Genomic DNA, 20,102 nt, shown 5'->3' with positions numbered 1-20,102 from the left:
GGGTACCCGCTGCCGCTAAACGGTTTTCAGAATGTTGGGGTACTCGCTGCCGCTAAACAGGGAAGGAGAACCAGCACTGAACAAGACTGATACCATCGTTAACACTGCAGGAAAGATAAACGCTAAACAAATAGGGTGTGAGAGAGAAATTATAGTCTTTTAAAGAGCGATGAATAGGATGGACACTAATGTCGTTCCATGTGAACAACTAAACACCGACCTCACTTCCTAAAACACGGATTTATGAAGATTCAACGCACTGCAGTGAACACGTCATGTGAATGACTCATATTTGTCTTCGAATCTGAAGACATGCATGATCTCATTTGATGTGAAAATGTAAATGTTGAGGGAGAAAGATATTTGATGTGAAAATGTAAATGTATTGGGGGAAAGACAAACATAATCTCATCTGATGTGAAAATGTTAATGTAGAAGGGGAAAGATATGAATGATCTCATTTGATGTGATAATGTTGATGTAGAGGGAGAAAGATATGTATGATCTCATTTGATGTGATAATGTTGATGTAGAGGGGGAAAGATATGAATGATCTCATTTGATGTGATAATGTTGATGTAGAGGGAGAAAGATATGTATGATCTCATTTGATGTGATAATATTAATGTAGAGGGGGAAAGATATGCATGATCTCATTTGATGCGATAATATTGATGTAGAGGGGTAAAAACAGGGACATAGATTAAGGACACGATTCCTAATAATTTAGGCAATGAACTGATTGTGTGTATGGTTTAATTTTCACATGAGAGAAACGCGTAGCATGTGAAGATCTTTCCCTAAAGCAGTGCAATGGAAGTCCACCTAATTGAAGGAACTCAGCTCATTCAACACTTTTCCGGGATGCTCATTTCCGCATCCACTTTCAACCTCGTATCTAACCAAACTTGACTGACGATAGAAATCAAAACGTCGACCAGGCAAGTCGATACCCGTTCAGATGACGTAATATGTGGGATTATTGTCCTGATATCAATTCAGATGACGTCATAATCTATGTGTAATTATCCTCTGGATATCAGTTCAGATGACATAATATAAGTGGGGTTATCTTCCCGATATCAGTTCAGATGACGTCCTGGTATATGTGGAATTACCGTCCTGGTATCAGTTCACGTGACGACATAATATATGCAGGTTTATCCTCCTAATGTCAGTTCAGATGACGTCATGATATACGTAGGAATATTGTACTGATACCCGTTCAAATGACGTCATAAAATGTGGGATTATAGTCCTGATACCAGTTCAGATGGCGTCATTATATTCGTAGTATTATCGTCAAGATGACATCACTCCAGTCACAATAACTGTCAGACATCAGTTAAAGATGCCGTCACTCCAGTCAAACATCAGTTTAGGTGCTGTCACTCCAGTCACAATAACTGTCAGACATCAGTAAAAGATGACGTCACTCCAGTTAAAATAAATGTCTATCATCACTCCAGTCACAATAACTGTCAGACATCAGTAAAAGATGACGTCACTCCAGTTAAAATAAATGTCTATCATCACTCCAGTCACAATAACTGTCAGACATCAGTAAAAGATGACGTCACTCCAGTTAAAATAAATGTCTATCATCACTCCAGTCACAATAACTGTCAGACATCAGTAAAAGATGACGTCACTCCAGTTAAAATAAATGTCTATCATCACTCCAGTCACAATAACTGTCAGACATCAGTAAAAGATGACGTCACTCCAGTTAAAATAAATGTCTATCATCACTCCAGTCACAATAACTGTCAGACATCAGTAAAAGATGACGTCACTCCAGTTAAAATAAATGTCCATCATCACTCCAGTCACAATAACTGTCAGACATCAGTAAAAGATGACGTCACTCCAGTTAAAATAAATGTCTATCATCACTCCAGTCACAATAACTGTCAGACATCAGTAAAAGATGACGTCACTCCAGTTAAAATAAATGTCCATCATCACTCCAGTCACAATAACTGTCAGTCAGGCATCAAATTTTGACGTCACTCCAGTCACAATAATTATCAGACATCAGTTAAAGATTCAGTCGTTCCTTTCACAATGGCGACATCTTTCCCAGCCACAAGAGGAGGCACAGACAGATGTTTCTCATGACTATGATCATCGTGACATTTCAAACTGTGCTGACACATGGATCAGATAATCCCAAGTGATGTTCCATACTACCGTAATCAGGTATTCAAGTCACCTGAGCATGTCGGTCCATACACTTCAAAGCATGTATATATATATATATATATATATATATATATATATATATATATATATATATATATATATATATATATATATATGTGTGTGTGTGTGTGTGTGTGTGTGTGTGTGTGTGTGTGTTATCTTAGTTATATTTACCATTTATTTGTTGGGTGTTACTTATTTGTAAATATTGTTGTGCAATACCCTATTGTCTTATCGTGTACATGTATGCGTGTGTGTGTGTGTGTGTGTGTGTGTGTGTGTGTGTGTGTGTGTGTGTGTGTGTGTGTGTGTGTGTGTGTGTGTGTGTGTGTGAGAGAGAGAGAGAGAGAGAGATAGGGGGAGAGGAGGGAGAGGGGGGGGGGGAGGTTTGTTTTAGTCTGTCGTCAGCAACGGAAATTCTCATTTGTTTAGTTTTAATCTCTTGTTATGTTGCGCTTGATCCTTTTATGTTGGTGTTTACAACGAGCCTGTTGATTTGATTGATTTAATAAGCAAACTAACTGCACAAACATGATAGTTTATTCCATCTTCCCACCACTCATCTTTCCCCACAACGGTCACGCTTATATTAGGAGATTTGGGTCAAACACTTTGGGGAACAACAACTCATCAATGAAAAAACACAAACACTGTCAAAATACCACCTTGGTCCACCTTCACACATACCGTACACATAAGCCACCGTGAGGCACTCGAAGAAAGCCACAACAAGAACTATTCGGCCAGCAGAGTAGTAGTCGAACAACTGAAAGACATACATCCCACCCTGTGTGGGGGTGGGATACAAACTCAGCTTAGTCGCTTAAACCTACAGCTGTGCACACTTTGTCTTTGAAGGACCACAAGTGTGTGTATGTGAAAATACATACATAAATATATATCGTATGGTGAATCCACAATATAGTTCTAGCGACTAAGTTTTACATCACAGTTTGGTCTAAGGGATCATGTCGAAAATTGGATAAAAAAAAATATAAATGCAAATCAGAAAGCGACAAATACATTGTTTCAGAAATCCACATTACCTTGTTTCTATCAAAGCCTTGCACATCTCATTTCCCACAGCTCAGATTGCCAAATCCAATAACGGTTTTAACGACCGACGCTCGTAAGGAGCACAGAAACCCCCCTTCCCCTAGACAATCTACAGAATTAGGCATGTATCATTTTCTGCAACAAAATAAATTCAAGTGGATTGCCCTACTCCTCATTTCTTTATATCACAAAAAAGAAGAAAAATGGAAAGAAACGTAGCTTGACACACTTCAAGTCGTAATTATGTTTCCTTTTTGAATAAATCCTAATAACATAAATAAACGAAACCAAGCATCTATTAGTACTGCAATAAGTAATGAACAGCTATAAACCCAATCAATCATCAAAACAGTAACACCAAGTAGCGACCATCAAATTAAAACCACGTGACACATACCACGAGTGTATTTTATAACATTTCCCCAGGCAATTATGAGCGGTGTGAATAAGTAGGTAGCAAATGACATCAATTAAACTGCAGCAAAAACACATTACAAAAAACACCACAGTAACATTCATTACAACAGTAACATTCATCACAACAGTAACACAACAGTAACATTCATTACAACAGTAACACAACAGTAACATACACAACAACATTAACAAGGAATATACATCACAACAGTAATATACACAACAACAGTAAGAAGTTGTATAAGTCACAGCAGTAACACACACAACAACAGTAACAAGTAGTACACATCACAACAATAACATACACAACAACAATAACAAGTAGTACACATCACAACAGTAGCATACACAACAACAGTAGCAAGTAATATACATCACAACAGTAACATATACAACAACAGTAACAGGTAATAAACATCACAGCAGTAACATATACAACAACAGTAACAAGGAATATACATCACAACAGTAACATACACAACAACAGTAACAAGGAATATACATCACAACAGTAACATACACCACAACAGTAACATACACAACAGTAACATACAATATACATCACAACAGTAACATACACAACAACAGTAACAGGTAATACACATCACAACTATGACATATACAACAACATTAACAACAGTAACACACACAACATCAGCAGCAAGTAATACACATCACAACAGTAACATATACAACAACAGTAACACATAATACACATCAGAAAGTAACATATACAACAACAGTAACACATAATACACATCAAAACAGTAACATATACAACAACAGTAACACATAATACATATCACAACAGTAACATATACAACAACAGTAACACATGATACACATCACAACAGTAACATATACAACAACAGTAACACATAATACACATCACAACAGTAACATATACAACAACAGTAACATATAATACACATCACAACAGTAACATATACAACAGTAACACATAATACACATCACAACAGTAACACATACAACAACAGTAACACACAATACACAAATACACATCACAACAGAAACATATACAACAACAGTAACACATAATACACATCACAACAGTAACATATACAACAGGAAGAAGTAATATACATCACAACATTAACAAGTAATATACATCACAACAGTAACAAACACTACAACATGAACATGCCTCCCAATGGTTGCATAAATCACGATGTTACATACACCACAACAGTAACAAGAATCACACACCAAGACGGTACCATACATCACGATGTTACATATACCACAACAGTAACAAGAATCACACACCAAGACGGTACCATACATCACGATGTTACATACACCACAACAGTAACAAGAATCACACACCAAGACGGTACCATACATCACGATGTTACATACACCACAACAGTAACAAGAATCACACACCAAGACGGTACCATACATCACGATGTTACATACACCACAACAGTAACAAGAATCACACACCAAGACGGTACCATACATCACGATGTTACATACACCACAACAGTAACAAGAATCACACACCAAGACGGTACCATACATCACGATGTTACATATACCACAACAGTAACAAGAATCACACACCAAGACGGTACCATACATCACGATGTTACATATACCACAACAGTAACAAGAATCACACACCAAGACGGTACCATACATCACGATGTTACATACACCACAACAGTAACAAGAATCACACACCAAGACGGTACCATACATCACGATGTTACATACACCACAACAGTAACAAGAATCACACACCAAGACGGTACCATACATCACGATGTTACATACACCACAACAGTAACAAGAATCACACACCAAGACGGTACCATACATCACGATGTTACATACACCACAACAGTAACAGGAATCACACACCAAGACGGTACCATACATCACGATGTTACATATACCACAACAGTAACAGGAATCACACACCAAGACGGTACCATACATCACGATGTTACATACACCACAACAGTAACAGGAATCACACACCAAGACGGTACCATACAACAACAGTGACAGACATCACAACAACAGTGGCACACATCACAAGAGTGACACACATCACAACAACAGTGACACACATCACAACAGTGACACACATCACAACAACAGTGACACACATCACAACAACAGTGACACACATCACAACAGTGACACACATTACAACAACAGTGACACACATCACAATAACAGTGACACACATCACAACAACAGTGACACACATCACAAGAGTGACACACATCACAACAGTGACAGACATCACAACAACACTGACACACATCACAACAACAATGACACACATCACAACAGTGACAGACATCACAACAACAGTGACACACATCACAACAACAGTGACACACATCACAAGAGTGACACACATCACAACAGTGACACACATCACAACAACAGTGACACACATCACAACAACAGTGACACACATCACAACAGTGACACAGTGACAGACATCACAACAACAGTGACACACATCACAACAGTGACACACATCACAACAACGATGACACACATCACAACAGTGACACACATCACAACAACAGTGACACACATCACAACAGTGACAGACATCACAACAACAGTGACACACATCACAACAGTGACACACATCACAACAACAGTGACACACATCACAACAACAGTGACACAACAGTGACACACATCACAACAACAGTGACACACATCACAACAGTGACACACATCACAACAACAGTGACACACATCACAACAACAGTGACACAACAGTGACACACATCACAACAGTGACACACATCACAACAACAGTGACATACATCACAACAGTGACACACATCACAACAACAGTGACACACATCACAACAAGAGTGACACACATCACAACAACAGTGGCACACATCACAACAGTGACACACATCACAACAGTGACACACATCACAACAACAGTGACACACATCACAACAGTGACACACATCACAACAACAGTGACACACATCACAACAACAGTGACACACATCACAACAGTGACACACATCACAACAACAGTGACACACATCACAACAACAGTGACATACATCACAACAGTGACACACATCACAACAACAGTGACACACATCACAACAACAATACACAACAGTGACAGACATCACAACAGTGACAAACATATCAACAACAGTGACAGACATCACAACAGTGACACACATCACAACAGTGACACACATCACAACAACAGTGACACAAATCACAACAACAGTGGCATACATCACAACGGTGACAGACATCACAACAGTGACACACATCACAACAACAGTGACACACATCACAACAACAGTGACACACATCACAACAACAGTGACACACATCACAACAGTGACACACATCACAACAGTGACAGACATCACAACAACACTGACACACATCACAACAACAATGACACACATCACAACAGTGACAGACATCACAACAACAGTGACACACATCACAACAACAGTGACACACATCACAACAACAGTGACACACATCACAAGAGTGACACACATCACAACAGTGACACACATCACAACAACAGTGACACACATCACAACAAGAGTGACACACATCACAACAGTGACACAGTGACAGACATCACAACAACAGTGACACACATCACAACAGTGACACACATCACAACAACGATGACACACATCACAACAGTGACACACATCACAACAACAGTGACACACATCACAACAACAGTGACACAACAGTGACACACATCACAACAGTGATAGACATCACAACAACAGTGACACACATCACAACAGTGACACACATCACAACAACAGTGACACACATCACAACAACAGTGACACAACAGTGACACACATCACAACAGTGACACACATCACAACAACAGTGACACACATCACAACAGTGACACACATCACAACAACAGTGACACACATCACAACAAGAGTGACACACATCACAACAACAGTGGCACACATCACAACAGTGACACACATCACAACAGTGACACACATCACAACAACAGTGACACACATCACAACAACAGTGACACACATCACAACAGTGACACACATCACAACAGTGACACACATCACAACAACAGTGACACACATCACAACAACAGTGACACACATCACAACAGTGACACACATCACAACAACAGTGACACACATCACAACAACAGTGACACACATCACAACAACAGTGACACACATCACAACAACAGTGACACACATCACAACACTGACACACATCACAACAAAAGTGACACACATCACAACAGTGACAAACATCACAACAGTGACAGACATCACAACAACAGTGACACACATCACAACAACAGTGATAAACATCACAACAGTGACACACATCACAACAACAGTGATAAACATCACAACAGTGACACACATCACAACACATCAAAACAACAGTGACACACATCACAACAACAGTGAAACACATCACAACACATGACACACATCACAACAGTGACAGACATCACAACAACAGTGACACCCATCACAACAAAGACACAAATCACAACAATGGCAGCCATCACAACAACAGTGACACACATCACAACCGTGACAGAAATCACAACAACAGTGACACACATCACAAAAGTGACACACACCACGAGAGTGACACACATCACAACAGTGACACACATCACAACAACAGTGACAAACATCACAACAACAGTGACAGAAATCACAAAAATAGTGACTCACATCACAACAGTGACAGACATCACAGGAACAGTGACACACATCACAACAACAATGACACACATCACAACTACAGTGACACTCCTCACAACAGTGACAGATATCACAACAGTGACACACATCACAACAGTGAAAGACATCACAACAACAGTGACACACATCACAACAGTGCCAGACATTACAACAACAGTGACACACATCACAACAACAGGTCCACACACATCACAACGATGACACACATCACAACAATGACACACATCACAACAGGAACAGGCATCACAACAGTGACACACATCACAACAATGACACACATCACAACAGTGACACACATCACAGCATCACAACAGTGACACACATCACAACAGTGACACACATCACAACAACAGTGACACACATAACAACAGTGACAAACATCACAACAACAGTGACACACATCACAACAGTGACACACATCACAACAACAGTGACACACATCACAACAACAGTGACACACATCACAACAGTGACACACATCACAACAACAGTGACACACATCACAACAGTGACACACATCACAACAACAGTGACACACATCACAACAACAGTGACATACATCACAACAGTGACACACATCACAACAACAGTGACACACATCACAACAACAGTGACACACATCACAACAGTGACACACATCACAACAACAGTGACACACATCACAACAACAGTGACATACATCACAACAGTGACACACATCACAACAACAGTGACACACATCACAACAACAATACACAACAGTGACAGACATCACAACAGTGACAAACATATCAACAACAGTGACAAACATCACAACAGTGACACACATCACAACAGTGACACACATCACAACAACAGTGACACAAATCACAACAACAGTGGCATACATCACAACGGTGACAGACATCACAACAGTGACACACATCACAACAGTGACACACATCACAACAACAGTGACACAAATCACAACAACAGTGGCATACATCACAACGGTGACAGACATCACAACAGTGACACACATCACAACAGTGACACACATCACAACAACAGTGACACACATCACAACAGTGACACATATCACAACAGTGACAACATCACAACGACAGTGACACACGTCACAACAGTGACACATATCACAACAGTGACACACATCACAACGACAGTGACACACATAACAACAGTGACACACATCAGAACAGTGACACACATCAGAACAGTGAGACATATCACAACCATGACACACATCACAACAACAGTGACACACATCACAACAACAGTGACACACATCAGAACAGTGAGACATGTCACAACGATGACACACATCACAACAATAGTGACACACATCACAACAACAGTGACACACATCACAACAACAGTGACACACATCAGAACAGTGAGACACATCACAACGGTGACACACATCACAACAACAGTGACACACATCACAACAATGACACACATTACAACAACAGCGACACACATCACAACGGTGACACAGATCACAACAACAGTGACACACATCACAACAACAGTGACACACATTACAACAGTGACACACATCACAACAGTGACAGACATTACAACAACAGTGACACACATCACAACAACAGTGACACACATCACAACAACAGTGACACACATCACAACAGTGATACACATTACAACAACAGTTACACACATCACAATAACAGTGACAGACATCACAACAACAGTGACACATCACAACAAGAGTGGCACACATGAGAACAGTGAGACATATCACAACGATGACACACATCACAACAGTGACAGACATCACAACAGTGACAGACATCACAACAACAGTGACAGACATCACAACAGTGACACACATCACAACAGTGACACACATCACAACAACAGTGACACACATCACAACAGTGACACACATCACAACGGTGACAGACATCACAACAACAGTGACAGACATCACAACAGTGACACACATCACAACAGTGACACACATCACAACAACAGTGACACACATCACAACAATGACACACATCACTTCAACAGTGAGACACACCACAACAGTAACAGACATCGCAACAGTGACACACATCACAACAGTGACAGACATCACAACAACAGTGACACAGATCACAACAGCAGTGACACACATCACAACAGTGAGACATATCACAACGATGACACACATCACAATAACAGTGACACACATCACAACAGTGACACACATCACAACAACAATGACACACATCACAACAACAATGACACACATCACAACAATGACACACATCACTTCAACAGTGAGACACACCACAACAGTAACAGACATCGCAACAGTGACAGACATCACAACAACAGTGACACACATCACATCACAACAACAGTGACACACATCACAACAACAGTGACACACATCACAACAGTGACACACATCACAACAACAGTGACACACATCACAACAGTGACACACATCACAACAACAGTGACACACATCACAACAACAGTGACATACATCACAACAGTGACACACATCACAACAACAGTGACACACATCACAACAACAGTGACACACATCACAACAGTGACACACATCACAACAACAGTGACACACATCACAACAACAGTGACACACATCACAACAACAGTGACATACATCACAACAGTGACACACATCACAACAACAGTGACACACATCACAACAACAATACACAACAGTGACAGACATCACAACAGTGACAAACATATCAACAACAGTGACAAACATCACAACAGTGACACACATCACAACAACAGTGACACAAATCACAACAACAGTGGCATACATCACAACGGTGACAGACATCACAACAGTGACACACATCACAACAGTGACACACATCACAACAACAGTGACACAAATCACAACAACAGTGGCATACATCACAACGGTGACAGACATCACAACAGTGACACACATCACAACAGTGACACACATCACAACAACAGTGACACACATCACAACAGTGACACATATCACAACAGTGACAACATCACAACGACAGTGACACACGTCACAACAGTGACACATATCACAACAGTGACACACATCACAACGACAGTGACACACATAACAACAGTGACACACATCACAACAGTGACACACATCAGAACAGTGAGACATATCACAACCATGACACACATCACAACAACAGTGACACACATCACAACAGTGACACACATTACAACAACAGTGACACACATCACAACAACAGTGACACACATCACAACAACAGTGACACACATCACAATAACAGTGACACACATCACAACAGTGACACACATCACAACAACAGTGACACACATCAGAACAGTGAGACACATCACAACGGTGACACACATCACAACAACAGTGACACACATCACAACAATGACACACATTACAACAACAGCGACACACATCACAACGGTGACACAGATCACAACAACAGTGACACACATCACAACAACAGTGACACACATCACAACAGTGACACACATTACAACAACAGTGACACACATCACAACAATGACACACATTACAACAACAGCGACACACATCACAACGGTGACACAGATCACAACAACAGTGACACACATCACAACAACAGTGACACACATTACAACAACAGTGACACACATCACAACAGTGACACACATCACAACAACAGTGACACACATCACAACAACAGTGACACACATCACAACAGTGACACACATTACAACAACAGTTACACACATCACAATAACAGTGACAGACATTACAACAACAGTGACAGACATCACAACAACAGTGACACATCACAACAAGAGTGGCACACATGAGAACAGTGAGACATATCACAACGATGACACACATCACAACAGTGACAGACATCACAACAGTGACAGACATCACAACAACAGTGACACACATCACAACGGTGACAGACATTACAACAACAGTGACAGACATCACAACAACAGTGACAGACATCACAACAGTGACACACATCACAACAGTGACACACATCACAACAGTGACACACATCACAACAACAGTGACACACATCACAACAACAGTGACACACATCACAACGGTGACAGACATTACAACAACAGTGACAGACATCACAACAACAGTGACAGACATCACAACAGTGACACACATCACAACAGTGACACACATTACAACAACAGTGACACACATCACAACAGTGACACACATCACAACGGTGACAGACATCACAACAACAGTGACAGACATCACAACAGTGACACACATCACAACAGTGACACACATCACAACAACAGTGACACACATCACAACAGTAACACACATCACAACGGTGACAGACATTACAACAACAGTGACACACATCACAACAATGACACACATCACTTCAACAGTGAGACACACCACAACAGTAACAGACATCGCAACAGTGACACACATCAGAACAGTGACAGACATCACAACAACAGTGACACAGATCACAACAGCAGTGACACACATCACAACAGTGACACACATCACAACAACAATGACACACATCACAACAACAGTGACACACATCACAACAGTGACACACATCACAACAACAATGACACACATCACAACAACAATGACACACATCACAACAATGACACACATCACTTCAACAGTGAGACACACCACAACAGTAACAGACATCGCAACAGTGACAGACATCACAACAACAGTGACACACATCACATCACAACAACAGTGACACACATCACAACAACAGTGACACATATCACAACAGTCACACACATCACAATACTTACAGTAGCCCTCATCATATCAGTGACACATATCACAACAGTCACACACATCATAATAGTTACAGTAGCCCTCATCACAACAGTGGCACACATCACAGAAAGTAGCCCTCATCACAACAGTGACAAGTAGCCCTATTCAGAACTGAAGCATGCGCAGGGAACATGTCAGAGTGGGATCTAGGGAGGTCACTACGACAGAACCGGAACAGGGGACGTACCTCTGTTACCATGGAGAGGCCGATGAGGAAGGAGATGACGCAGACGACAGCAATCATCAATTCACGTCGGTAACCTCGGCGTAAAACATGGGGGTACAGGTCAACGACTGCTGTGATGAACCCCTCCACACCCACAAACTGTCCAGACACAAAGTGAATGTCTTTCAGTTTTCACACTGTGGGTCTATAGCATGGTGACAGTGTCGTTTTTTTCATAATGTGGGTCTATAGCATGGTGACAGTGTCGTTTTTTTCATAATGTGGGTCAATAGCATGGTGACAGTGTTGTTTGTTTTCACACTGTGGGTCTATAGCATGGTGACAGTGTTGTTTGTTTTCACACTGTGGGTCTATAGCATGGTGACAGTGTCGTTTTTTTTCCATAATGTCGGTCTATAGCATGGTGACAGTGTTGTTTGTTTTCACACTGTGGGTCTATAGCATGGTGACAGTGTCGTTTGTTTTCACACTGTGGGTCTATAGCATGGTGACAGTGTCGTTTGTTTTCACACTGTGGGTCTATAGCATGGTGACAGTGTCGTTTGTTTTCATAATGTGTGTCTATAGCATGGGGACAGTGTCGTTTCAGTTTTCACAATGTGGGTCTATAGCATGGTGACAGTGTCGTTTGTTTTCACAATGTGGGTCTATAGCATGGTGACAGTGTCGTTTGTTTTCACAATGTGGGTCTATAGCATGGTGACAGTGTCGTTTGTTTTCACAATGTGTGTCCATAGCATGGTGACAGTGTCGTTTGTTTTCACACTGTGGGTCTATAGCATGGAGACAGTGTCGTTTCAGTTTTCACAATGTGGGTCTATAGCATGGTGACAGTGTCGTTTCAGTTTTCACAATGTGGGTCTATAGCATGGTGACAGTGTCGGTTCAGTTTTCACAATGTGGGTCTATAGCATGGTGACAGTGTCCGTTCAGTTTTCACACTGTGGGTCTATAGCATTGTGACAGTGTTGTTTGTTTTCACACTGTGGGTCTATAGCATGGTGACAGTGTCGTTTGTTTTCACAATGTGGGTCAATAGCATGGTGACAGTGTCGTTTGTTTTCACACTGTGAGTCTATAGCATGGTGACAGTGTCGTTTGTTTTCACACTGTGGGTCAATAGCATGGTGACAGTGTCGTTTGTTTTCACACTGTGGGTCTATAGCATGGTGACAGTGCCGGTTCAGTTTTCACACTGTGGGTCTATAGCATGGTGACAGTGTCGTTTGTTTTCACACTGTGGGTCAATAGCATGGTGACAGTGTTGTTTGTTTTCACACTGTGGGTCTATAGCATGGTGACAGTGTCGTTTCAGTTTAATAATGATGATGATGATGATGATGATGATGATGATCATAATACATTGTTTTTCTATGGCGCGATATCCAGCACCAATGCTGCTCAAACCGCCTTACATCATCCAGTAGACTATAAACATGCCTTAAAAAACACATCAACCACTATCTGACAATGGAAAACATCCAGTGTGTTCATATGAATGAAAAAGTACACTTAAGAGATGAATCAGATTATAAAAGCTATGAAGAAACTAAGGCTTAAATTAAAACAAAATGCATTTCATAGAACACACACACACACACACTCACACATACACACACGCACGCACACACACACACACACACACACATATATATATATACATACATACATACATACATACATAGAGATGTCCCTCCCTTACACACACACACACACACGCGCGCGCGCTGACATTAAATATCAACTGCACTAAAAACAAAATTGCATAAGCATTAAGATATTTTTTTATTTTCTGACATAGAATTATGTTCGGACATACTAACATGCCTACACACTTACACACGCGTACCAGAGCACTGTACCCTCACAGACACATGCACGCACGCACGGAAACACGCGCGCGCACGTGCGCGCGCCCATTAAGAATAACCAGATAGAAAAAATGCCATCACATCTAAGACCAAAACTACATAAAATACACAATGCATTAAAACAGGACTACAAAAATACTAGTACAAAAACACTTGTTAACAGGCACACCTTGGTTTAACCGTTCCGCCCAGAAGAAAAATGCTTACAGAAAAGGTAAGTTTTCAGATCTGACTTAAAGGAATGTAGATCAGATGTTCGTTTATTTATGTCTGTTCATCTAAGATGATGATATGAGACTGAATGTAGATCAGAGGCAGATCAGAGATGAAGGTAGAGTTCCACACTTGGGGAACCTGTGTTCTGAAAGACCTATTTCCAGCGCATTTCAAATTAGTCCTTGGAACTTTTAAGCAGCTTTTCAGAACTGGATTTTAATGTTCTGTGCGGTTCATATGTTTCCAATACAGAGGAGAGTTACAATGGAAGAGACTTGTCAAAATGTTTGAAGGCGAGTGTTGCTAACTTATAGTGAATGCGGGACTCAATCGGAAGCCAGTGTAACCGATTCAGCAGAGGTGTAACATGATCAGATTTCTTTCTGGCGAGAACCAGTCGTGCAGCATTGTTCTGGATTTTCTGTAATCTGTTGATGGAGGAAGATGGTAAACCTGCAAGAGTGGGATAGCAGTAATCCAGTCTGGACAGGACAAAAGAGGAAACCAACTGAGCCATATTTGTCTCGGTTATGTAGGGTCTGACTGAGGCTAGCCTTCGGAGATGAAAACTACATGAGCGACACACGAATGAAATTTGGTCGTTCATAGTCAAGGTTTGATCGAGATATACACCCAGGTATTTGGCTGATATTTGAAATGCTACTGAAGCAGGGCCAAACGTAACTGGGTCCTTTTCTGTTGCCTTAAGATGAGTTAGGTCTCCTACGGCTAAGAGTTCGGTTTGGTCTTCATTGAGCTTTAGCTTGTTTTTGTCCATCCATGTCTTTACATCAGCTACACAAGCTTCTAATTCAGTAATGACTGTTTTAAAATCAGATGGTGGAGCGGCTTTTTTGTAATTCTGTGTCATCTGCATATTTATGGTAACCAAATGAGTGCCTTTTGAATATGTCAGACAAAGGTTGAGTGTACAAAGTGAACAAGATAGGCCCTAAGACTGATCTGAGGGACACCAAACACAAGAGGAATGACTTTAGAGGTGCTGTGTTTTACTTTAACCTTGAGTTGACGATTTGAAAGATATGAAGAAAACCATTTTAAAGCAGTAAATTTAATGCTAAAGGTAGTGCTAAGACGATCGATAAGAATTTGGTGTTCAATTGTATCAAATGCCGCTGAGAGACCTGAAAATGCCACAACAGATTAAGTCTTTTGTCTGTGTTTGAGAGGAGACTATCTGTGACCTAAAGAAGGGCTGTTTCTGTGCTGTGGCTTTTCCGATAAGCTGACTGACAAGTTTCAAGCAGGCCGTTTGCATTAAGATGTTCCTGGAGCTGATGTAACACAACTTTTTCAATGATTTTAGAAATGAAAGAAAGATTAGAGACAGGTCTATCGTTCTTTAGCTGATCTGTGTCCAAGTTGTGCTTTTTCAAAAGAGGGGTGACAATGGCCAGTTTAAGACAATCATCAACAGTGCCTGACTCTAGAGAATGATTAATAATTCTGGTAATCAAAGGGAGAAGGTCATCAAGACATAATTTCAAAATGTTAGTGGGCAATGGATCAAGGTCACAGTTCTTACTTGGAGATTTAATAATAAAATCTCTTACAGCTTTTCTAGAGACAGGTCTAAAACATGTCATTAAATTTCCTTTAAAATCATTAAATCGGTCCTCTGGTGGGCTAGCATCCAGTTCTTGTCGGATGTTTACAATTTTGTCATTAAAATAATTACTATAAGCATCTGGGGGATCCTGAGGAGGAATGTTTTTTGGCAGCAACAGTTCTCTACTTTTGCCAGTGAGCTGGTTTGATACAGCATGGAGCTGTTTGGACGTGGAACACTGACTGATGGAGGCGCTGAAATGTTGACGCTTTGCAGCTGTCTGCATGTCATTCAGTTTTTTACGCTCCTTAAATAAATCTGTCTGGAGACAGTCAGTTTGTTGGAGCGCCAGACGTGCTCGGCCTGTCGTTCTCGACGCTTGGCGGCCCTCAGTTCATGTCATCCAGGGAGCAGAGGGACGGTCAGTAACAAGGCAAGTGGAGAGTGGGGCATGCTTATCCAGTATCTGACGGAGGCCAGTGTTGTATGCTGTCAGAGGAGATGAGCTTGAGTCAATTCCATCCATGAAGGATTTGATGTCAGCCTGGAATACCTCAAGGTTAATCATCTTTGTGTTCCTTGATGTAACACAACGTTTTGGTCGCTTCAGTCTCCTAAAAGGGATGTCATAAAGAATTGCCATGTGATCAGCAAGAGCCAAGTCTATGACCTTAAACTGGGGGGTGTGAATGTTCTCTCGAACCACAAGCCAGTCGAGAGTTGGCTATGTTTATGGGTTGGTTCACATATTAGCTGTTTTAACTCACTCAGTACGGCCAGTCCTCTCTTCTCCTCTACACAGACCCCTCGGATGTTCAGTGGGTGTCTGAATGACCCAACCTTTAGCTCAGAATTGTGGTATTCTTTGTCAACATTCACCTCTTCAGTATAAGAGCCTTCCGCTTGCAATATTTTGATGATGGTAATTGGGGTGAAACGCTGTTAACGTCGTCTCTTTCGCCGTTCGTATGGAAAGAGTTAACCTTTGGTTGTGAAGTAGAGTACGCAACCGTAGTATATCTGAACTGCTGGTCTGTTCATAATGAAGGCTAAAATCGCCAGTTAAAACTAAGTCTCCTGCTTCTAGGTTGTATTTATCCAGGAGATTAGAAAACTCAGTAATAAAACTCTGGGTGTTACATGTATTGTGTCAACTAGGTGGGTGTCTATATATGCATATAATATGACACACGGAACCATTGCACTCAACCCTTAATGCTACACTCTCAAATGATGTATAATCGAGGGGTTTGAATGTACCCACACTGTGGGTCTGTACCATAGTGTGTCAAACAACAACATAAGCCACTAGACCATAGAAAGGTGTGTCAAACAACAACATAAGCCACTAGACCATAGAAAGGTGTGTCAAACAACAACAGAAGCCAACAACGGCCCTGACCATTGGTCACTCACCTGGCTGTCCAACCCCAGCAGGATGACCATGAAGAAGAACATGGCTGACCACAGCGGGGCCACAGGAAGCTGGGCCACAGCCTCTGGATAAGCAATGAAGGCCAGGCCAGGTCCTGTTGTAATCACCACACAAGATAATGAAGGCCAGGTCCTGTTGTAATCACCACACAAGATAATGAAGGCCAGGCCAGGTCCTGTTGTAATCACCACACAAGATAATGAAGGCCAGGTCCTGTTGTAATCACCACACAAGATAATGAAGGCCAGGTCCTGTTGTAATCACAACAGATGATAATGAAGACCAGGTCCTGTTGTAAAGAAGACAAATATGAGTCATTCACGTGACGTGTTCACTGCAGTGCGTTGAAGGATCTTCATAAATCCGTGTTTTAGGAAGTGAGGTTGGTGTTCAGTTGTTCACATGGAACGACATTAGTGTCCATCCTGTTCATCGCTCTTTAAATGACTATAATTTCTCTCTCACACCCTATTTGTTTAGCGTTTATCTTTCCTGCAGTGTTAATGATGGTTTTAGGACTGGTGGGGGTGCTGGTTTAGTCGCCAGCAATTCAACCCTGTGGCAGGTAGTACTGGGATCCAGGTTACCAGTAGCAGATATATCTATCTCATCTGACAGTAATCACAACACAAGATAATGAAGGCCAGGGCCTGCTGTAATCACAACACAAGATAATGAAGGCCAGGGCCTGCTGTAATCACAACACAAGATAATGAAGGCCAGGTCCTGCTGTAATCACAATACAAGATAATGAAGGCCAGGCCAGGTCCTGCTGTAATCACAGCACAAGATAATGAAGGCCAGGTCCTGCTGTAATCACAATACAAGATAATGAAGGCCAGGTCCTGCTGTAATCACAGCACAAGATAATGAAGGCCAGGGCCTGCTGTAATCACAGCATAAGATAATGAAGGCCAGGTCCTGCTGTAATCACAGCACAAGATAATGAAGGCCAGGTCCTGCTGTAATCACAGCATAAGATAATGAAGGCCAGGGCCTGCTGTAATCACAGCACAAGATAAGCAATGAAGGCGAGGTCCTGTTATAATCACAACATAAGATAAACATCCCTCCCCTCCTCCTCCACGACCTAATTTTGCCCCCCCCCCCCCCCCCCCCCCCCCCCCCCGCCCTGACCTGATTCCGCCACGTCCTGCACGTGCACGCCCTGTCTGGTGGCCATGAAGCCCAGGATGGAGAAGATGACGAAGCCTGCCAGCAGGCTTGTGAATGTATTGATGACGGCGAAACACACACTGTCCCTGTAATACACACAGCACACTAGTGAATGTATTGATGACGGCGAAACACACACTGTCCCTGTAATACACACAGCACGCTAGTGAATGTATTGATGACGGCGAAACACACACTGTCCCTGTAATACACACAGCACGCTAGTGAATGTATTGATGACGGCGAAACACACACTGTCCCTGTAATACACACAGCACGCTAGTGAATGTATTGATGACGGCGAAACACACACTGTCCCTGTAATACACACAGCACGCTAGTGAATGTATTGATGACGGCGAAACACACACTGTCCCTGTAATACACACAGCACGCTAG

General features: G+C 41.5%; 1 protein-coding gene across 2 annotated transcripts in view; it reads right to left on the bottom strand.

Annotated features, from left to right (window-relative positions):
• Positions 1–20,102, bottom strand: part of LOC143299013 (sodium- and chloride-dependent taurine transporter-like) — a 160,138-nt gene that overhangs the window by 39,383 nt on the left and 100,653 nt on the right. For both annotated transcript variants that reach the window (XM_076612086.1, XM_076612085.1), the window contains 4 exons: positions 19,665–19,789; positions 18,509–18,621; positions 13,436–13,573; positions 2,893–2,992 (listed from right to left, as the gene is read on the bottom strand). In XM_076612086.1, coding sequence (XP_076468201.1) covers positions 2,893–2,992; positions 13,436–13,573; positions 18,509–18,621; positions 19,665–19,789 — 476 coding nt within the window. The remainder of the gene's footprint in view (positions 1–2,892; positions 2,993–13,435; positions 13,574–18,508; positions 18,622–19,664; positions 19,790–20,102) is intronic.

The sequence above is a fragment of the Babylonia areolata genome, chromosome 24 (genome assembly GCF_041734735.1).
Source record: "Babylonia areolata isolate BAREFJ2019XMU chromosome 24, ASM4173473v1, whole genome shotgun sequence".
NCBI classification, from domain to species: Eukaryota; Metazoa; Mollusca; class Gastropoda; order Neogastropoda; family Buccinidae; genus Babylonia; species Babylonia areolata.
This window is presented reverse-complemented; position numbering and strand designations above follow the sequence as displayed.